Source organism: Micropterus salmoides, unplaced genomic scaffold (assembly GCF_014851395.1).
Source record: "Micropterus salmoides isolate LMB-PRFRI ecotype aquatic unplaced genomic scaffold, ASM1485139v1 Ms_hic_scaffold_11, whole genome shotgun sequence".
NCBI lineage: Eukaryota > Metazoa > Chordata > Actinopteri > Centrarchiformes > Centrarchidae > Micropterus > Micropterus salmoides.
Genome location: NW_024040152.1, coordinates 28,420,155 through 28,443,005, shown reverse-complemented (window position 1 = coordinate 28,443,005; position 22,851 = coordinate 28,420,155). Strand labels below are relative to the sequence as shown.

General features: G+C 40.5%; 1 protein-coding gene across 2 annotated transcripts; it reads left to right on the top strand.

Moving 5' to 3' along the window:
- The first annotated feature begins 1,795 nt into the window (after positions 1-1,795).
- Positions 1,796-22,591, top strand: ibtk (inhibitor of Bruton agammaglobulinemia tyrosine kinase). 2 transcript variants are annotated; one of them, XM_038712111.1, is made up of 30 exons: positions 1,796-1,955; positions 2,715-3,628; positions 3,828-3,924; positions 4,476-4,600; positions 6,816-6,926; positions 8,540-8,710; positions 8,967-9,084; positions 9,360-9,540; positions 9,953-10,076; positions 10,437-10,614; positions 10,965-11,118; positions 11,686-12,070; positions 12,256-12,512; positions 12,600-12,686; positions 12,804-12,886; positions 13,136-13,173; positions 13,281-13,377; positions 13,514-13,615; positions 14,004-14,121; positions 14,427-14,487; positions 14,682-14,809; positions 15,107-15,219; positions 15,535-15,680; positions 15,987-16,105; positions 16,767-16,865; positions 17,008-17,163; positions 17,766-17,966; positions 20,885-21,017; positions 21,413-21,579; positions 21,615-22,591. In XM_038712111.1, exons 2-29 carry the CDS (start codon positions 3,305-3,307, stop codon positions 21,536-21,538), a joined length of 4,032 nt encoding a protein of 1,343 aa, XP_038568039.1. In that variant the 5' UTR covers positions 1,796-1,955; positions 2,715-3,304; the 3' UTR covers positions 21,539-21,579; positions 21,615-22,591. The 2 variants fall into 2 exon arrangements, with proteins under 2 accessions (XP_038568039.1, XP_038568038.1); XM_038712110.1 differs by having other exon boundaries at positions 1,797-1,955; positions 21,413-22,591.
- The last annotated feature ends 260 nt before the right edge of the window (positions 22,592-22,851 follow it).

Genomic DNA, 22,851 nt, shown 5'->3' with positions numbered 1-22,851 from the left:
AATCAGTCTCAGTGAAAAACACACATAACCTAAAGAAATTGAGAAGACAAAAAAGGGGAAACACATTAATCACTTGATCCACTGATATTGTCACATTACTGAAGCAATTATTTATTATTTTGGAAAGCCACAATCCCTTTTAGGATCCTTGAGGGTGATAAACGTACCATACATATACCAACATTGTCAAGCCGCATTGCATGTCTACATAATTCAGAATCAGGCACACAACAAACTAAGATAAGAGCAAAGAAAAGATGACTTGTAATCATTTGGATGAACGTGCCTGGCTTGGATTTGAGGTAAAGCTTCAAACAAATTTCTCATAAATTCAGAGGTTCGTCCGTTTATGCAAGCTGTCCTTTTTAATACAAAACAAAACTTTTTCCATTTTCACGGGAAATATATACTGTGTCACATGGGATGTTGAAAGGGTGTGGTTGTTTGTCATTAATTATGTGTTCAGTGACCTCAAATGCTCCTTGGAAATGGTTTAAGGGGGCCAAAAATATAACTTTCTTTACCCATAAATGGTAACACTATTTTATATTTTGAACGCATTCTCTCCATTGTCATGTCTACCCTTAACACAATGTTCTCAGGTTTTGGTCCATGGGATGGGACCAAAGGTTTATTTAATGGGTGGACTGCTTAGTGTTACTGGCGCAAAGAAAAGTTTAGTAACTCTTGGATCTTAACAATGTGAAAGGAATGCAAGTTCTAGTTTTCCCCTAAGCATTGTGCAATACAGTTTTTTGGCAGCGTCACAGTTTTTTGTGAATAATTTCCTCAACCAAATGATGAAGAAAACAGTTAAAGATTTGCCAGTCTCAGGGGTTAAATAACATTATATAATTTTAGAAAACAATGCAATCTGCATGTCCACATTTCTTTCTGAGAAATGAGGAGATGGAGATTGTGCAGTGAAAGCATTGTCTGCTGGATTGTGCAGCATTATACTGCTGAGAAGCAAAACTATGGATGTGTTCATGCGTGGATGGCCGTGCTCATCAATATGTCATATTTGGAAACCCTGGTGTAGATCCCAGTGTAACCCTACCTTTACCATCCTTTGACCTCTTCATATTCTTAACCCGGGTCAGTCAATGTGCCAGTCACCTGAATAATTCCATGAAAGCTGGATCGAGGCTGAACGTGATACTCTTCCCAAAGTTAACTATGAAACTATTCTGACATGATGTTCTTCTTGTGGAGGATCTTCCAACTTTTTACACGCACCTTTCATGTCCACTCACGCACAACCTTGTGTGGACATATGTGCTCAAACTTTTTAATTTCCTATAAAAGGAACATACCATTATTTTGTCACAGAAATTATTTTAAAAGCACTATTAAACTTCCTCTCTGCTTCTTTTGCTCTTAATTGAATCTAAGAGGAAATATAAGACAATTTTGCGGGATAATAAATGTCTGCCCATTAAAGATTTGTGCTATTTTGAAGAATAACATGTTACTGCCGAGTCACACATGAGGTGAAAAATGTAACACCTGTAAATGAATCTTCTTGTATCATTCAAGCTTCAGTTACAAGGTATATATTATATAGGAATATTATATACACAATTTTAAACGTTTTAGTTATTTTATCATGTTGTTTTCTAAAATGTTGTTATTTTATAATTATGTTTATAAAATAAAAAATAAAATATCGTATGACATCATAGATGCAGCAACAGTCCACTGCAACAAATGCCCACAAAAACGAACCAATAGAATTTTGGGATGTGCACACCCTGACCAATCAGAAGTCTCGACACTAGCGAGTGGTTTTTTTTTTTACTTACCCAACCGTTACAGGCGTCCAGTCCTACCAAAAATTGCACCTGTGTAACGTTAGAAAACCCCAGCGACTTTCACTTGTAGTAATGAAACAGTGGATGTACGTCGTTGAGGCAACATTCTCCATGTCCTCTGTTTTCTTTATCTAACGGAAGGTAAGAGATGAAAACGACGTTAGTTTCCCTGAGAAAATAGCTCGTTAACGTTAGCCTTCGATGCTGTGTCAGTTAAGCTAGCTGTCAACGTAGAATTAGCTAACGCTAGCTAACATTTGACACATTTTAAACCTATAACGTTATCTTTAAAACCATTTTTCCCACGCCAGGTGTCTAGTTAGCTGCCAGTGTTGAAAATGCATAGCAGATTATGATATGGCTATGCGTGTATCGATATCCTGCTTAGACACTATGAGCGAATACTTTGGTGAAGTAACTTAACTGTTAGTTCGTGTTTCTGTACTGCGTGCTAGCAAGGTGGTCACCTATGTGGGGAATATGATCGGTTATTCTGATAAAGAAATTGCACCCCAGTTCTGTGACGCAGACAAAATTAAAGGAAGCTTATGCTATTGGGCTAACTTAACATGTTACATAATCCTGCTGTTTAGGCAACATTAAGAACCTCCCTTGTTAATGCTAGTGCACTTTATATAACCCATAGTCAAAACTATATGCAAAGTTTAAATGGAATAGCCTCCACCATAAGTTGCACAGCGTTGTCAGATAACTTCTCTACCAAAGCTGTGAACTCAACTGACCTGTGAGTACAGTCTGTTATAAGGCCAAACCTGCTCTGACCTTTGCACTTGCAGTTTTGGATCTCATCCCACTATTGTATTTTGCAATTCGGAAGTACAAAAAGTGTGAATGTTGGCTATTGTTGTTGAGTGATGACTCTCAAATCTTCTTCCTCAGGTGCACTCTACAATTATGGAGTTTTGAAAAGGAAAGTGAGAGTTTTGGGGGGAAAGGGGGCCTTTCCCCTCAAGTTTGATGGTTGGACTGCGGGACAAGAAGGTCAGAGGCTTGTTGAAATTGATGCCTTTTGTAAATTACTGAAAGACTACATAGAGGAAAAACTATTTTTGCAAACATTAATATGTACGATTTTGTATGAAATGCACAAGCAGTTTTGTATTTATCCGAATTTGTGATGCCATTGTATGCTGTAAGCACCTTAGTTTGTGTTCAATTCTTGGTTGAAATGGTGGACTGAAGCAAGTCACAGAAAAACTCTGGGGTCGCTAGGGTGCGGTGGAACCTCAACACAAGCACAATTCTAGCACTCCAAACCATCTCGACCTTTTGTTGACACATTTTTATTTTTCCTTGTTGGAGAGCAGCTCTGTTAAAATAGCACGCAATTTTAGTGACAGTGTTTATGGTTTGTTACCCCACATTGTATTGTTTTTGAGTTTGTTTGCAATTGTGGGTGGTGGGCTATCAGAAGGTTTTGTAATACGTAAGGGAGGAAGGTTCACTGTGGAGATTTGGTGGAGGTCAGGATGAGTCTGGCACAGCCGGACTGCACCCCAAAATGCCGCTCACAGCAGCATGCAGATGAGGTGGTAGCTGCACTAACGGGAGGCTCCGAGGGGCAGCTGCGGGCGTTCTTGACCTCGCACTGCCACAATGCGGCCACCCTGCGGGATGCCTTTGGTCGCACAGCCCTGCACCTGGCAGCCTCACTGGGAAAGAAAGCCCTACTGGAATGGCTGCTGGAGGTTAAGAGTGCTGACCTTATGGTGAAGGATAAGGAATCCGGCTGGACTGCTCTGCATCGCAGCGCTTTCTACGGACAGATCCACTGTCTCATATCGCTGGTCAAGGTATGTATTGAACACGGGTCACCAAAATATATGCTGTAAAGTTTTGTCCAGGTGTTCATATTGAAATTGTCCCATTTACCAAATTAATGAAGTAATGCAGTAATATGGAAAGGAAAAATTAAGATTACTCCTTGCAAATTTTTAAGAATTTGACCTGACTTTGAATGTCTGATTTGTTTTCTTCTTGACATTGTTTCAGCATGGTGGACTACTCTCCACACAGGACAAGGAGGGTCTCTCTGTCCTGGACCTTACGATGAAGGACCGACCAACACATGTTGTGTTCAAAAACACGGGTAAGAAAAGCTGAGTTGAGTGCATATGTTGACCTTCTTTCAAGGTGCATGGGGAAGAGAAAGGTCTAAATAGTTCAAAACGTGATTGGGCTTGTGGTTTTCATCTGGGTCGTCATACAACACATTACAAAGAACATTTTTCATTGACAATGTCGTACACCAGTATGACACTGTTAACTTTGTAGCTTTGTCTTTGTCAAGATTAACAAGTCCTGTTAGCATCATGACTCGTACTGTTAAAAAATGCATTTCACACTTGTACAAACATAGGATTTAATTCTACCTGTGTTATATCACATGGCTTTCTAGCCGTTAATTATTGTATCTTACCCTTTAAATACTATTTTAATGTCTTTTGTGTTGTCTTGTGTTTCTTTTCTTAATGCCTTTTACGTCATATGTAAAGCACGTCCCTTATTGTTGAAAGATGCTATGCAAAGAAGCTTGCCTTTCCTTCTTTCAATGGCAGAAAGGACCCATGGTTAAATCAAGCTTCAGGTGGAGGCAGCGCAGTGACTGTGCTTGTAATTGTGTTTTCTTCTTCGTTACAGACCCAACTGAAGTATACACGTGGGGAAACAATACTAATTTCAGTCTTGGGCACGGCAATCAGGAGAGCAGACAGCACCCTGAGCTTGTGGATGTGTTTGCTAGGACTGGAGTTTACATCAAGCAGGTAATGACGGAGGGAGGGGGTTCTCCAGGGGGCAAGCAACTGTTTTCCTACAGTGAAGGGTTTCCCTAGCCCACTTGCGTTTGTCACACCAGTAATGGCCTCATGTTTCATCTCTGTGCCAACATGTGTTACATAAAAAAACAAAAGCCAATGCACATGGGTCACACCATCTCAGTAAAACCAGCAAAACACCATCTGGGTAAATTAGCAAAACAACCCGCCCCCTCAAGAGTCCTGTATTACACAACCTTCTCTTCAGGGTAATTCAGCCTTTGTGAAAAAATATATTTTTCCTCTTTGCATGGCTCATACTGCCCCAAACTTTCTCTAGGTAAAACCACAGATGTATAAAGAGTGGGTATGCCTGAGAGTGTTAAATTGTACTTTAGATAAATTAGTTAGTGGTTGTACAGCCATGGTACATTATATTAGACATGCTGTAGTAAACCATGGGCATAGTTCTTGGTTAACTGTGTATTGGGGGGAACAAACCATCAGTAATAGTAGTTTAAGAGGGCTTTCACACCTACCTCGTTTGGTCTGGACTTTTGGACTTTTCAGTTTGGTCCAAACCAAAATTTAAGGTGTGAAACCTCCTACGGACCACAGTCTGGACCAAACAGACGAAATTTGATCCTACGAAAAGAGAGTCCGGATCAGACTGAACCATGGTGCGGTTCGTTTCTGGTGTGAAAGCATTTTTTGGATGGTTCGGACTTTCAGACTATTTACAGGAAGTTTGGCTGTTGACGTGTAAACCGGAAACAAACAAATGCACAGAGGAATGCATTGAAATAAGGACACAATTATAAATCTCTCGTGACAACTCATCTTTTCAGACAGCCACTATAGAAGCACACTACCACATACGTCTTTGGATTCTCCTGAAACAGAGGTGCAAAAGGATTGCTTGCTGTCTTCTCCTCCTCTCCTGTCGGCGACGTTATAGTGTTCGCACAACAAAGACGTTTAATTACGAATTTTAACTAGCCTTCAGTAGGCCTGTAGCTGGTGCTGCAGGTAGTAATGCCATAATAATAATATAGTGGTAAATATGCATATGTTGCATATTTATACCCACTGAACTGTTTATTAAACCAATCAATGTCATGTACAGGGAGACGCAGCCCACATATATTATGACGACAGAACGCAGGTGTGTTATGTAAAGTCCTTTAGTGCGGTCGCAGAATTGCAGTGTGAAACCAAAACATGAACTTTGGTTCGGACCTTGGTGTGGAATTTAAGGTGTGAAAGCCCCCAAAGTCAAATAGAGGGCATACTCTGTGTGCCAGGTGTGGACAGATTGGCTTGTTCTTCTCCTTTATAATCCATCTTAATATGTGACACTGAGCTGGTCTGTGAGTGGTTAAACCATGCTGCCAGACTGTGCCAGCCTGGCTACAATTTCATGCATATGTCATGTTGATACTCTTAGTGTGATTAATATAGCGTGTGTGTGTGTGTGTGTGTGTGTGTACACACCAGGTGCTATCTATAGTAGAGTAAATAATGCAGAATGAATGTGTTTGATATGTTGTTGTTTTAATCTGTTCCTACGACTTGGCATTTATATGTAGTTTGTGCATTTGTTCAGAAACGATGACTCTGGGCTTCGTGTCACTATGTTATTGGTGTTTACAGAGGAAACCCTATGTTGGAGGTGGTTTTTTTTCAGACCTGCAGGACTTGCCGTGCAGAGTAATTTCATAAAGCCCTAGTGGGGGACAGATGGATCTGATTTCATGACCACACAATGACCCAGAGGCACTGCGTATAGTCTTTGTCCTATAGCCCAATCCAGCAGGTGCCAGAGGTTAAATATTAATTCCACAATGACATGTTTTTAATTAAATGAACTACACTGGTGTGTATGCATGTGGGTGAATGTCCACATCAATGTGATACTTTGGGAAACATCCCTGCACTCTATTGAAAGCTTGAGGGGAGCCATGTATTAGTAATGATGTTTGCTTTTCCACTTGTGCCCTGGCCTTTATTGGCATAGTGTTTTACTATCACTACAAGAGGGATTGGCCAAGGGACATGGAAAGAGATGCATCGCAGCTTCTGCCATGAGGTCAAAATTAGAATGACAAGAGCCTTTATCAGCGCAAAATTTAGACCGTTTTCCCTTGGAATATAATGCGTAGTATTTATATAGTAAAAATCACAATTATGTTTAATCATGTTTAATCACCTCCTCTCCCTGTAGGTGGTTCTGTGCAAGTTCCACTCTGTGTTCCTGTCTCAGAAGGGGCAGGTCTTCACCTGTGGACATGGACAGGGAGGACGTCTTGGCCATGGAGATGAACAAACTTATCTGGTGGGACTTGTTATAGGGCATTCATATGGTGACAAGATCTGCCATATACTTTCAATGTTGTTAATGAGTCCATAGTTCTTGGAATTATAGTGTACAACCTAACCTTTTTAATAAATTAACTCATTTAACATATATTTAGTCAGGATAACATATATTCAGCAGGTTTTTAAATATGAAACTTCAATGTGATTCACATGTTGAAATAAAAAATACAATGACTTTTAAGGGCTGTTAAGCTTAGGCTGTGTTTATTTACACATCATGGCTTTATAATCCTGTTAGTACATATTAATTCATCACTTTCAGCCAGTCATGTTGTCCACCACTGATAAAGCCTCCCTCACCACAGCCACATAAACACAGACTGCAAACTTTAGAGCGGATATGTGCTCTTTGTCTTCATGGTTAAATGAAGCTGCTCACCCTGGAGATTTCAGATTCAGTGTCTCCACTGTGAAAAGAAGAATGGCCACATTATTGCCTAATGCAGCCCAATGCAACAGCTCAGCCAGAAATTCTACCTTTACAAAGGCAGAAATGTTCAGTTTTGATTATTGACACTGTCGTAGAAATGTTAATTTAACTATATGTTTATTGTTGAAGTTGTAGTTTCCAGAGGTGTTGAGCTGGAAATTATTATATTGAGAGGTGTTTCTAATTGGCTAACCCAATATTAGAAACACTTCCATATAATGCAGCCCAATACACTAACTACAACCTCCGTAATAAACATATAGTTCAAGAAACAAATTAGAACAAAAAACTGGCCATTGGAAGCTTTGTAAATGTAGAATCATGTGACTGAGCTGTTTTACCAGATTGCAGTATTGCTTGGTTGTATAGATGTACCTCATAACGTGTACGCTTTGATCTGAACATGTTGAGTGAGTTGATTTGAAAAACATGTAAGCACCTGCTTGACAACTTTATTTCATCTTACATTGTAATGATGTATTGTAATGTAAAACATGCAGTTTCTTGTGTTGGCTTATGTATAGATACAGACCTTACACATGACACTGAGCATAAATTTATTGTGAAGTATGTGGAGGAAGTGTTGAGTTAGTGTCAACAGTAGCTTTATGCATTTAAATACTAGTCTGCAGTTATTTATATTGTTTATTTTTTCTTAATGTCATCTCTATTCACTCAGTCCCAAGTCCATTTGCTCATACTGAAGATGTAAATCTTACAAGACAAAGACACAGATGTATATTTTCATTTTTTCTTTTTTCTCGAGTCTAATTTTCTAAAACAGCTGGACACTGCAGACTTGACCTTTTTTTTGTATTGGCTCACAGCAGCAAATGATTTGAGCAGAGCCGAAAACAACAGGGCTCCTGCTGTGACAGCGCCATTTGAGTGACAGAATGGCCGCTGGCAAATCGTTATAAATAAGACAATATTGTACACAGGGGATTGCCCTGGTGCTAAAAATTCAGGCGTGGGATGCTGTTGTGAGTAAATGTAGAGGAATCTCTGCAGTCTTCACTACATTTTATTGGTCAAACACAGAGGTACAGTTGAATGCTGAGCAGTGAGCTTGGGCTGTTTAAAATGTCTGTACATTCTAATCTTGTTCATTATCTTCTCCTTCTCCCTCTGCTCCACAGATTCCTCGCATGGTGGAGGGCCTGATGTCCCACCACTGCTCCCAGGTGGCGGCAGCTAAAGACCACACAGTGGTGCTGACAGAAGAAGGCTATGTTTACACTTTTGGCCTCAACACCTTTCACCAGCTAGGACTGGCTCCTCCTCCCACCTCGGCACATGTCCCCAAACAGGTAGGAGGTAGCAGGGAGGGAAATGGAAAGGGGCCGATGACATTTGGCAGCGCATGTAATGAGTATTGTTTGTCTGCTGAATAAGATTTGGTGGTTTTGGTGAACAAAATGACAGTGTTCAATCTGCTCTGTTTCATAGTCTCATTTCTTTTTGAGATTGATTAGTATATTATACAACCAGCACGCTTAGAATTATATTACTCTTAAATTTAGTATACTATAGTTTCACTGTCCCTGTAATATGCTGTGTATATAGGTGTTCTCCAAGACGCTGAAAGGCAGGACAGTGATTGGAGTTGCAGCTGGAAGGTTTCACACTGTGCTGTGGACCAGGGAGGCTGTCTACACAATGGGACTCAATGGAGGCCAGTTGGGTAAGTCTCAACATTTAAATGTCAGTAAAACCAGGGTTGAACAGCTTTTCAGATAATGTGATTGAACAGCAAGCAGGAATAATAATCTTGCTGCAATAGTAGAATGGTACAAATGTTTATTTACATTCAGGTATGGTGAGGAGGGAAGGCCCTCCATCATATGAGAGGTGGATGACACAAATTTGTATTTTCGAAGTAAAAGCCCAGTACTATCCCTGTATATGGGCATGTTAAAGTACAACACATAGTTTACTCTATTGTGTGTTAATCTTCAGGTTACTTGCTGGATCCTAATGGAGAGAAGTGTGTGACAGCCCCCCGTCAGGTGTCAGCCCTGCATCACAAGGATGTCACAATAGCTATGGCAGCAGCTAGTGATGGAGCAACAGTAGTTGTGACTGAGAAGGGGGACGTCTACCTGTTGGCCGACTACCAGTGCAAGAAAATGGCTTCAAGGTGAAAGGGACAGTACAACTTATTACAATACCATAACTATAAAGAATATAGTTTCCTAAAAGACTAAAAACTTGTTCATTTGTGTATTTCTTTTCTATAGCAGCATTTTCCAAATGTAATCGGAGCAATAAATGGAACCTCACAGAGCAAACTGTAAAAACAACACATATTACATTGATATTGTGCAGGTTGTCTCCAATCTCCAGTGATAATAACACATTATATTTACCTGAATGCAGATGTTTTACCTGAAAGCAATCAGCAGTGAAAATTAAACGGCGTCTCCTAACAAGCTGTGCAGATCATGATCCACAGACAGATGAATTAATATAGTATATTACACTCAAGCTGTGCAATGTGACTCTTAATGTTCTCTTTTTTCTAATTATCAATTTTGATTGGTCCCTTTCAGGCAGCTGAACATCAAGAAGGTTCTGGTCAGCGGTGGTAGTCTGGACCACCGTGTGGTTCCACAGATCCTAAACGAGGGAGGGGGGGAAAAGGTGGCCGTTTTGGCATTAGATGAAGCTGGGAGGGTAAGTGTATTTAGAAAGTATAAGAGAAAAAAGGTTTTTATTCTTGTTATTTAGGCACCTGGTACCAAGAATTACTTAATAATTTGTCCTAAATCAATTATGTCAACTATATCAATAAAACTGTAGTTTAATTTTTCTTTTTACTGTTTATTTTCTAACTTTTGCCTCAGTTTTTAAATGTTAGCGCAGTGGGAGACTGTATAACATGTTTTTTTTTTTTTATCATTGCTTTACTTCTTCTAATGTTATCTAACCTATGGTGCGTCATAGATGGTTATACAATCCCAAATCATCCTATAGATAAAAATGTTGACTAAGACTTGTCTGTGTAACTTTCCTTACATTTTCTCTTTCTGTCAGGTGTTTTGCTGGCGTTCCTGCGGCAGCTCGGTGAGACAGTGCCGGTGGGCGTATGGCCGTCAGGTTTTCATGTCGGACATAGCTCTCAGCAAGAACAGCATGATGTTTGTGACTCAGGAGGGGGAGGGCTTCAGTGGCGTGTGGGCTGGCGAATATAAGAAGTATGGGGAAAAGAAAGGTGAGGAATTTAGAAACATGGTATATTGAATCATAAAGTTGGCCCTTGTTTTGCAAATGTTAGTTGATGTTTCGGATGATTTAAATAGTTTTCATTGGATTGTATGGACTTGACTGCTGCTGCATTTGGTCTGACTAAATCTTAATTTTGTGTAGCCATTTATGAAAATGAAATTAATTAACTAGACCTGAACATGCTCCTTTCAAGTTTGTTAGAGATAAAACAGCAGCACAAGTGTACAAGTATAAGAATAGTGGACAAACAAGTAAAAGGGATTGACTTAAAGGCATCATTAAAGCAAGTTTCTAAAAAATAGGTTTAATTTGAATCTGATTTACACACTTCTGTAGAGGTCAGTGTGGAGGTTTGTGGCCATTCAGATGCTGGAACACTGTATGAGCGTATCCGCCTGGAGAAACTCCCATATGTCCACAGAGCTGTCAGCATCACCATGGACTCTAAAGGCCGAAATTTTGGAGTGCTTCAGTCGGACCCCAAAACGAGGTAGGAAACCTCCCTTGAAGTATAGAAAATGCTGCGCAGGTAAATCTGCTGAAGCCTGAAGAGATGGGAAACAAACAAACAAAAAAAACTGGCTTTGCAAGCATTACCTCTCCAGGGATTCAATAATGACTTAGCACTGAATGTTATTTTGGCACATTCAGCCTTTTGGGCATAGCGCAAAATAGTGGACTATTTATCTTATTTAATAGGATGTAATTGTCTTTATTTTTATTTTTCTTGCTTCCATGCTGTAACATTGTTTTACCGGAGCCAATGTTACAGCATGGAAGCTTTGTGACTTATTTTTTAAATTATTCTATTGTTCTCTTAAGAAAAGTGGCGATTTTTATGCATTTGCTGTCTGAAAGACATTTTTTATCTTGTTATTGAAAATGTCTGTTCATTACATATATATTTTCTATTTAAATAGGCACCAGGCCTTTTTAAAGCTGTAGCCTCCCGTCCAGTTATTACTCAGGTGTGACACATGATGCTCTCTGCGTTTGTGTCGTTGATGTATGTGGAAGATTATCATACAATGATGTCCACCCTGTGTCTTTAATCCAGCTTGTATGAGATTCCCATCGTTTCTCCATCCTCCTTCTCCCGACACTTCCGGAGCCTTTTGGATGAGGCGGACGAAACTGACAGCATCCACGATGTGACCCTTCAGGCCGGCGATCGCACCTTCCCGGCCCACAAGTACATCCTGTCCATGAGGTCCGAGTTCTTCCGGAAGCAGTTCATGTCCGAGCACTGTGGGGTTGAGGACGAGCTCGATGGAGAAGTGAGGAAGAGCCAAGATGCTGTGGGCTGCAATTTAATAATTTTGGAGAAGATCCCAGCGGATATGCTGGAATACGCCCTGCACTTCATCTACACAGACTCCTGTGAGCTGCTGGTGCACGGGGCGCGGCCAAGGGTCTCGGGGGTCTTGGTGGGACAAAACCAGGTGAGGAAAAAGGGTGGGAAAAAAACTTTTCTTCACTAACAAACTGTATTTATAAGCTATGTTTTATTATATACTATTACTTAGGTCTATACAAAATTTTTGATTTAGCCTTGATGAGCTGTTCATTAATGAGGATTCTCTGGCTTTTTCATGAATACATGTTCATGTTTCACTGTCTTTGCCAGGACTCTGAGCAAGAGAGGCTTATCAGCAGCCTGCAGGACCTGGGCCTCAGAGGTCGTTCAGCACTCGAGGTGTACCGCTCCCTTCCCCCTGCAGCCAAAGGAGATGGTGACAAGACCAAGAGCAAGTGTGCCAAGTCTGGCAAGAAGGGGAAAGGAGGCAAAGGTGAAAAGGCCAGAGCCAACGAGGGAAGCTCCAACCCTGTGAAAACTTTGCAGGGTGTTGCAAAAAAGCTTGGACTGGGAAGCCTGTCTGCCCGGTGAGAGACAGAGTGTGCCCCAAACCCTAAGGCAAGATCAAATAGTCCCTTTTTTTTGTTGATCATGCTTTCTTTATTCCTTGACAGACTGGATGGAGTCAAATGTGAAAATGGAAAGATCAATGTCATAAACAAGAAAACTAGCAACAAACTCAAATTCTACCAGAAAAAATGGTGCGTATATGGGTGTATTTTAACGGATGTAGCTAAAGATCAGATTGCAAATAATGAATTTGACATTTGAACATGTAGATCTTCAGATATATCTTTTGTCGTTTTGTGTCTGTACAGCTCCTATCTTTGTGATGTTACTCTGAAATCTGAAGATGGGCAAGAGTTCCCATGTCACAAAAGTGTCCTCTGTGCAAGACTAGGTAAGATGGATCTTCAACAAAGAAGCATAAACACAGATGTTCTCATTCATTCACATTGATAGAGAATGCAAGTTGTTGTTTTGCGTGAATGTTAATGTCATACATTAGCACATGTGCCTCATGGTGGGTGGAGTCCAAAAGCCCTAGGAAAAATATGATTTCTGCGTTGAATTGAACTTCAAATTTGATGGCTGTTGGATGTTTTGGAGTTACAGAAAGTCCATTTTACTTTATATTTTTTTTCTGCAGAGTACTTCAATAGTATGCTTGGAAACCCCTGGATTGAGGTATGCCAGGTTTATATTTCATGCTCCCTTATTAATTTACCAGTGCTTTACTTTTGTAGACATGACCTTAGTGGAGCTGATAATAATGTTGCCTTGTGCCCCCTCAGGCCACATCTTGTACTGCGCTGGAGCTGCCTACCAGCTCAGAGATTCTGCAGGTCATTCTCGAGTATATTTACACAGATGAGTCTCCCACCATTAAAGGTATCTTCTCAAGTTATTTTGACTGACACACATTTTGAATTGGTGTTTTTTAATGATGTTGTTTTGAGTGAATTTGCATAAACAGTCAAAAAGCCCCCAGAAACGGGACTTATTATTCTCTCTCCTTGTTTGACAGAGGCTCTGAATGTAGAATTTGTCTGCAACGTATTGGTTGTGGCCGACCAGCTGCTAATCACAAGACTGAAGGAGATGTGCGAGGTTGCAGTCACTGAGAACTGTATGCGGTGTATTGTTTTTTTCCTTTGTCCATCTTTGCCCTTATCTTTTTCCTGCTTCCTTTATCATGAAATCATGTTGCATAAGAAAATTACAAGTTGATGGATGTATACTAGTTTAGTCATCAAGACACTGACAGGAGTTTTCTGCAAAACCTGAATTACTCCTGATTTCAAAATGACATGCAGCCATTTTTTATTTTATTTTATTTTTTTACTGTTTTATGTTGAATATTTCTATTTTTAAGGGTTGTGGTCACACAGTTGTATATGATGTGAATGCAGCAAATTTACAAATAGAAGTTATGGAGACACATTTGATTAGACTCATTTGCTTGTTTTTAAATGATTTTCTGTGAATTGTCAGTGAAGCTGCTTTACTCTTCTCAGTGACTCTGAAGAATGCTGCAGAGCTGCTCGAGTTTGCTGCCATGTACAACGCTGAGCAGCTTAAACTCTCGTGTCTCCAGTTCATCGTGCTCAACATGGCCGCCCTGCTGGAGTCAAAGTGAGAACTGAGAATAAAAAACCTAATGTGCTCAGGAAGATCTTTATAAATTGATTTATAGAACTTTTTTTTGTGTTCAATGGATTTTTATATTTACACAGAGATCATTTGTAGAAGAATTTGAACACAATGCCATAATGAATCTTAATATAAGTGTAAAACTTTGGCCTGTACAAGATTATCTTGAATATGTATTGTATCTGATGCACAGCATGTCAAATACTTTCCCCAGCAGGAGAGAACTAAAAATATCTTGTATGTGTGTGTCTGTCTGCGACTTATGTTTTTTTTTCTGTTGCCCTCAGAGCGCTGGATATTCTTAGTGATGAAGTGCTCGTGGAGCTTTCTGCAGCCTACAGGAGGATGGTGAGTCACCTCCCCCCAATCTCTAGAAACATCCCAATCTACATCATCCATTTCATGACTTCAGCCTTTGCTATTGTTTGCCTTTTAGCTTTCATTTATTAATAAAAAAAATTAAAAATGCATTGCTGTTAAACAGCTTTTTGTATTGTCTGTTCTGTATCTGGATTTGTCACTGGTTTTGGTTTTCATTTCAGATCCCAGCCATGCAAAAGAGGGTTATCACTCCATATCCTGATGCTCCAGACCTCAGTGTGTATGAGGATGAGGATCTGGACTCAGCATTCAGCCCCAAACCAGAGGCAGAACTGGATCACTCCTGCAGGTACACAAGCAGACATGTTCAGTATCTACATGTTAGTGCTTTAACTGGGTTTGTTTTCTGATTTGGCTGCAGTGTAGAGTTTCATATCGTTTCCAAAAAAACAAGCAAATGGGAAAAAAAACAAAAACATTATTGCTCTTTTGTTTTAGCTACAGTCCAGTAAAAGCAGAGTTGTGGCTACTAAATGTTTAGACACAACGTTAAGGAAAGCAGGAGCTAACTGCTATCGGCAAGTCCTTGCAATGTCCTTTAGACATCTTAAATGTCCTAATAATTGTACCACATTATCCCCACCAGGGAAATCCTGTTAAAGAAGGCCAAGATGAAGGCTAAAAAGAAACCAAGGCGACGCTCTGACAGCTCAGGGGGCTACACTCTCTCTGATATCATTCAAAGCCCCCCTGCTGCAGGTATGCTAAAACACAAATAGAGGATATGTTGCTACCTCCACCAAGGAGGTAATGTTTTGGGTGCTGTTTGTTTGTCTGTCCGCAGCAAACAAAATACACAAATTAATTTTTCATTAACATTGCAAGATGGGTCAGTTGTAACACCAGCGCCTATGGCAAAGTTATCTGAAGTCCATCCGAGTGCCCTTCTAATTTTGAAATGTGTTTTTGATTAAATACCCTCATTACTCGCTACACTTAACACACATCCGCACGTCACGACAAACCACAAAGGTAAAAGTAATCATTTCCCTAATACACTGTCTTTCCTCTCAGTGGTCACCCCGTACCTGGTGAAGTCAGGCAAGGCTAACTCTACAGAGTCCCTGCAGGAGCTGCTCACATCCGACTCAGAGGGCAGCTACATGGGTGTGGGCAGTCCCCGAGACATGCAGTCCCCCGTCTTCCACGACAGAGCTGAGGTTAATATCTGACCACAACAACAATCACATGCAGTCAGTTTAGTGCAAACTTATAACAGATGGTGATGGTTTTTTTAGGATATTTTACCTCTTTGATATCAGTGTGTGCTTACAATGTGAACTGAACTTGTTACTTCATAAAAAGATAACACCAAGTAACACTTGGCTTGTGTTTATACTTCTGATGAAGATATCCACTGGCCGTTGTATGATAATGTTAATAATTAAAGGAACGTGGCTACATTGCATGGAGTGGTGGCTATAGTACAACAGATCACAGGTAACATTTTTGTTTATCATCTGCAGGATGAGAAGGCTTTCAGTCAGAGGCTAAAGACTCCACCCAGCACCCCGACCTCCCTGAGGGATTGCCTCCTGACTCCCCCCAACTCTGCTCCTCAAACCATCCCCAAAGTCCTTCCTTGGTAAGATAGACTTGGTGATCCTATATTTTAAAACATCCTTTTCATTCGTACAAGCTCTTCGACCTCATATTATCCCACTTCATTGTGAGGTTTGGATAAAGGAAGAAATATTTTCATATGTAGTTAATGACAACTTGCAATAATATGGTGTACATGGAACTGGGAAGATACCCATTCTGTGTCACAGTTAAAATCAGAGTTATTGGGGGAAGCTGGTAGAAGGCAAAGAAACTAAACTCACTTGAATAATGTAAACTATCTGCTGAACCTGTAAAATGCAGGTGTGTATGCGTCCCCATGGGTACTGCATGTTAAACAGAACCTGGATGACTGTGGTTTGTCAACCTTTAGCTTAAACAAAAGTGTAATAACATTAACTGGTTGAAACTAACTGTCAAACTGAGACCACCAAAAGTGGCAAAGTGAGCTTAGAAGTATGAAATCATGTGATATGTATGTGGAATTTAAACATGCGTTCAAACTGGAAAAGTATCTGCTACATGAAAACCAAAAGAATTGACAGAATGTTCTTGTTTAGAAAGCAGTACGCCATCATTTTGTTTCTTTGTTATTTTTTAGGTCTTGATTTGTACTCCATACCATAATTATGCAAAAAATCGAAATAAGCAAATAAGTGTGACTGTGTTATTACAATCTGCAGTCCCACTCGTGCACCCCCAGTGTTGGATCTGAGAACTATCATGGACATGGAAGCCAACTCTCTGCAGACCCTTGGAGCAACTCCTAAAAGTCCTGGGAGGTATGAGACGTCAGACATCTAACTGAGGAGATCATTTACAAACAAATGCTTTACAGTCACCACTTAAACTAGACAAGTGAACATTATTTCTTCGCTGTTTTCCACTTTAGCTAACAGTATGTATTTTTCCTCCTGCCTGCAGTGTCAGCACCAGTGTTAAGCACTCCCCTATTACCACTAAACTGTCCCAGAAGCAGAGAAAGTTGTTGGCCATGGCCAACAAGGAGGCCAGTGTGGAGTCCACTGCATCCAAACCAGCCCCCACAGTCACCCCATCCAAAAGCAGTGGCAAGGCCTGGTCAGTTAAAATGAAGACCACAACTCACAAATGTCAAGAAATAACTTCCTAGTTGCTATTGATGTATTTATAGCCTGTTTTCTTTTTTTCTTCACATTTTTGAAGTTCTAATTGTATTCTTAATGTGAAGTCAGCATAACTTGGTATCTCCGATACACACAAATGCATAAAAAGCGTGTTTCAGAATGTATACAGAAAGCACACACTGTAATCAAAATGTCATCTGATCTGCAAACAGCACCTCCAGAATTCCTCTATCCGTACATGTTTATAAAAATGATAACGTTTTGGACAAACAAGGTAGTCAATGCGTGTTCACATGCTGTTGTGCACATTCACTTTAGAGTTGTAAAACATGATCCCTTCTGCATGAGACAAAGTAATAAAGGTTGTTTCTATTGACAGTAGATCCTCCTTACCTACTCACCTGCTTTACGTTACATCTAAACGAAGAGGAATTTTTCACACTAAATTAAAGAGCACTGAAGCTTTATAGGCATACGGCGCTTAACTAATTGGATAAACTATAAACACAGAAGGTCACTAGATCTTAATGGGTCGCACCTGCTCTTTCTTCTTCTGTCATTTGTTTCCATCTGCAGGGCAGCAGCAGTCCAGTCCCCACCCTCCTCATGCTCATTTCGAGCGCTACTAGAGGAGGAGGAGAACTGCTTGATCAGAGTGGGGCAAACAGGAGTCCACAGGGGCCAAAATGCCCAGGGGTCCCCTGTCACTGCTACTCCTGCAGCCCGGAGGGTGACGTTCAAATGTGCCGAAAGCAGCGAACCAGAGAGACCTACTGGGTGAATATCTATTTACAAGATGTCACATAACTTCTCCATGTAGACCATGCTTCTAAATAAAGCATGGTCTACATGGAGAAGAGTTGTGTGACATGTTTTAATTTGAATGGACTATTGAAGCTCACAGTGATCTGCACATCGCTGTATGTATGCTCTCAAAGTAAGAAATGATCAATACATAACACACGCTAGACTAAAAAGAGAATGATCGCTGCCAAAACGAGGCTGACTACTAACTGTTCTGTACTGCTGTTTTCCACTTGGTGGCACTGTTGTGGTGTCTTCATTAAACTGCTGTCAGGTTTAATTTTTTTTTATTATCAGCAGCCCATATACACACACTGTATATACCAGATACAGAACACTACATTAACTCAAGAGTCATTATTTTGTACTTGTTCTAACCAACATCATTACAGTTACTAATCCTAAAAAGAAACTTCAATTATATATATCCTTCCTCTTTTCTCATCAAGATCGAGGGAAATGCCCAAATAGAAAATTGTGTGGGGCCACTTTTTAATTAAAATAGGAAGAGGAATACAGACCTAACAAACACTGACTGGTTTTGAGATCAAGAAATAAAAAGGGGAGGTAACAAGAAGTGTTTATGTAAGACTGATTCTCCGGGGATTGCAAAAAAATGATAATAACACTAAGTTGTGAGTCTTGACTACTGACTAGCAGGATCTCCACTAGTTAGATCCTGCTAGACGGAGATCGACAGATGTGACGCCCTGGTCTGAGTGAACAGCTCAAGTTGACCCAGCACAGCTTGGTTGACCTGTCCGCAGACACGGAGTCGCACTGACCTTTGCAAAATCCTCAGACAGCTGGACTAACACAGCACACACAGACAGCAGTGTGAGCTCCATAATTATGCATTTCTTGTTGGATTACATACAACATCTGTCCATGAAGGCAGATGATCTTTCATTGTATATGTGTGGCCGATGTAGGCCTGTGTGTGTGTGTGTGTGTGTGTGTGTTAGAGAGAAATTAAGTGTTAGGCCATCTCCATGTCAACCATTTTGCTTGCTTTATCTGATGTCATACTTCCTTTGTTATAAGTTTACCCACACTTCATGCAGCAATTTTTTTTAGAGCGGACTTCTAGATATTAAACAGCTGTGTGAGTCACTGTAGAGAAATCTGTGATGTTAATCAGTATTGATAAGGGCAGGCCTCATGTCACAACGGATCATGCAGAACGGGGAAGCGGTTTCAGGTTCCTCTTGGTGTTCAGATGAGCAGAGAGACAGACAAGTTCAAGGCTCAGGAATCAGCAGTAACCTCATCTGCCTTCTGGGACACTGTTTCCATATCCCAAGTGATGCCTTTTATAATCTTTTGATAGACGCCTTTATCCCCCCCATTTCCAGAGGTGTGTCTCTCACACAGACTCTACTTTCCCTACAGCTTTAACATGCACCATATGAGTGATTAGGAATGTTTTTGGCCACATTTATAACAAATTAGTAATTGCCTTCTCCAACCTTCACATAGCAACTATGAAATAGGAAATCACTTAAGTGCACACAAATCAGACTGCAGGGACTTTATGTAATCATGTGATGGGATAGGAAACAGCAAGACGAGTTGTGTACTGTCAGAGTCCAAGAATATAAATATTCAGAGAGGGAAAAAATCTGTTGTGCGATCTGTTTTTATAGGGAAATATTCTTTGTGTGTATAAAGGCCAATTTGTTTGTATAGCAGTCAGATACAAGGCAGCTTCAAAGGGCTGCTCAAACATATAAACTTTACAAGGAAATGGAAACTTTAAAAGATTTTATTCAAAAAATGTGGACATGTATACAAATTTAGAGACAGTCCTGATATAAAAATGAAAATAAAGACATAAAGCTGGATCATCTGGTGATTTGCTCCACAAGAGTGACAGTAACTGCAAAGAGCTTTTCCAATGATTGCTTTAACTCTTGAAACAGGAGAGTAAATGTTTTGCAGAGGATTTCATATTGTGTAAGCAGGTCAGCTATACATTTTGGGGCTAAACAATTTAGTGATTAATGTACAAGCCGTAAGATTTTTCAACAATTTACTGGCAGCAGGCAGCTGTGTACAGGTAACATCCTCTTAAAAACCCTCTGTATCTCAAACATGCCCAGTACCAAATAGCAGACAGACAAAGTCGGTGACTAGCTGGACTTACATTGAGCTAATGTTGGTCTGTGTCTGCTCGATGTGTAAATGGGCAACATTTTGCTAACATACTCGGCCAAAAAATAAGTGATTGCGGGTTTAAGATGCTCACATTTCTTATTTTGAGGCTTTAATTAACAGGGGATTAAGATGAGCACCTGTGATGTGAGCTACCGAGAACAACTGACATAGCTGACATAGTCACCAATTAACTTGTATGCCGTGGGAGGAAGCCGGAGAACTCTCACAGATACGGGGAGAACATACAAACTGGGATTGATGCCTGGGACGACCTAGTTTCGAACCCAGGACCTTCTTGCTGTGAGGCGACGGTTCTAACTACTGCACCACGCATATAGAGATGAAACAAAATAGGACCAAGATTCGGACTCTGTGGAACCCCATACGAGCACTTATTTATTTATTTATTATGTAGACCTGAACTCTCCAATAAAGACCAAAAATTCCTCAATTCCTCAGATTTCATTTAAATCAATCAAATTACTGATCCTCTTAGTCCCACCCAATTTTCCGGTCTACCCAATAATAGTTTGTGATCCTTTTGCTGAACAAGGATAAAAATCTTGCATGCATCTTATTAAAAGGCAGGCAGCTGTTCACACACAGGAGCTTGTCAGTAGTAGTAGACTCAGCCTCTGTCCAAACACTTAAACTCTTGTTGCTAGCACAGAACGGGCACTGATACCCATCCTCCCTCTGTCTGTCTCCCTTTCTCACTCTGTCTCTCCCCTCAGGCCATGGGTGCTGGGAGCGGTGGGCAGCCCTCCCCTCTCCTCCCTGGTGACCTTTGCCTCCATTGTCGAGGAAGAGAAGCAGCAGGAAGCGGCACTGATCCGCAGCCGTGAGAAGCCGCTGGCGCTCATCCAGGTAACTCGTCTTGTCTGTGCGCGTTAGTTCTCACACACATGACTGAATGTAAGGCTTGTGTGTGAAAACATAGTGTTGGTGTTTCAGGGTGTTATTTTGGCAGTCATTTATCTAATGAACATCAAACTCTGTACAGTGCTGGTTTGAAATGAGCTGCCTCCAGTGTTGTCCATTGACAGCCCTGTCTTCTCTTCTCCAGCTGTCGCCAGGCTTTTGTCAGCGCCTTCACAAAACACTGTTTTTCCCTCCTGTGGCTTTCTGGTTGCCATTATGTAAAACACTCATATTATCATTAAGCTCTAAGTGTCAGCATTTTCTCCTCAACCCTCAAATGACGTGTGGTTTGGTCCCCGTCTCAATTTCCTTTTCTTGTCTTTTTTTTTTTGTCCTTGTAGATTGAAGAGCGGGCAATCCAAGACCTCCTGTTCCATTATAAGGCGCGTGACAACCCTGATGAGCTGATAGTGGTGGAGAGGTCTTCCAGAGGTCCCATGGCAGCCCCAACCTGGAACAAACACTGATGTTTAACAGCACAGCAGCTACATACCATCAAAGTGAGAACATCCCCTGCAGTTGTCACTCCATGTTGTTGGCAACATCCCCGAAACATAATCAGATCCATGAGTCTGTGTTGAGATGCACTCACACTCATCTGGCCCAATGTTGGATGGGTCGGATACAAATGTAATCCGCAGTGTTACTTTAAGTTTTATTTTACTGCTGCTCAACTTTTTTGTTTGTATGTATATGAGTATGTGTGAGAGAATGTTTTTCATAACTGAATGTGGTCCTGAGGAGACGTTTTGGGCCTGGGATTACTGATGCATGTTTTTTGTCGTTTGGTGTCTGCTTGGTGAACCAATAATACGAAAAGTTAACGACTTTCCCAAATAAATATCGTTAGTTATGTGAAGTTAAAGTTGCCAAAGAAATTGACATGTTCAAGCCACAAAATGGGTCCAAACTACATCACCTCGAGGGCTTGTGTGTGTTAAATCAGTGGGAGCTCTCAATGTGATTAAGAAAGTAAGAGTGCCAATTATTAACTGTGGCACAACATCAGCTGTACTTAAGAAGTAAAGTGAGCTGTTTACCAAGGTAGTACATTCAGTTTATGGTCTCTTTTTTTTTTTTTTCTTCTTTCTGTCTTGATACTTACATTGTTTTGACTGGTTGCTTCAGCTGATTTGCAGTGACGTGGTAACCTTGCTGGAATCAGCAGTAAAATATATTATTTAATGCCGTTTTGGTGAATGGTAAATGCTCAGTAGGGTTGATCAGTACCCTTTGAAGTTATCACTAGTGGTGGTGTGCCTTTATCAAATAATGACCATATTCACACAGACACAACAGCTAAGTTATATTTTTTTCTTCATTATTTAGTTGTTTTATTCTTCAGCTTTTCTCCTGGAGCCAACGTAAGGTGGTAGGTACCTCAGATCTGGACCATGTGATCTTGTCTTCAGATCCGTGTGTGTGTGTGTGTGTGTGTGTGTGCGTGCAAGAGAAGGAGAGAGACTTAAGGATGTAAAGAGAAAATGGCATGTAATAAACTCATCTCACCTGTGCAATGATCCTGTTTCCTGTCTCTATTTCAGTATATTAGATTGTAGTAGGCAGAATGAGGAGAGGGAAATTAAATTTTCAAATTTTATTGCTTTTTTGTCTTTTAGTTTAATAGCACAAATGTGGTCCTTTACTGAAAAATGTGGCTCTCACTGCATCTAATAAAGATAACATTTAATCTGCCTGTCTCCTGACACTTTAGCTGCCCTGCATGAGCAAAGGACCATTATCAAGTCTCAGCCTGTGATTAACTGTGATGACCCTGATC

What these genes read in the sequence shown, in the direction of transcription:
- ibtk (XM_038712111.1), top strand. Translation starts at nt 3,305, where the DNA reads ATGAGTCTGGCACAGCCGGACTGCACCCCAAAATGCCGCTCACAGCAG. An exon ending in TGTCCTCTGTGCAAGACTAG is followed by an intron (nt 12,887 to 13,135) that starts GTAAGATGGATC and finishes TTTTTTCTGCAG; the next exon opens with AGTACTTCAATAGTATGCTT. An exon ending in TTGGAAACCCCTGGATTGAG is followed by an intron (nt 13,174 to 13,280) that starts GTATGCCAGGTT and finishes GTGCCCCCTCAG; the next exon opens with GCCACATCTTGTACTGCGCT.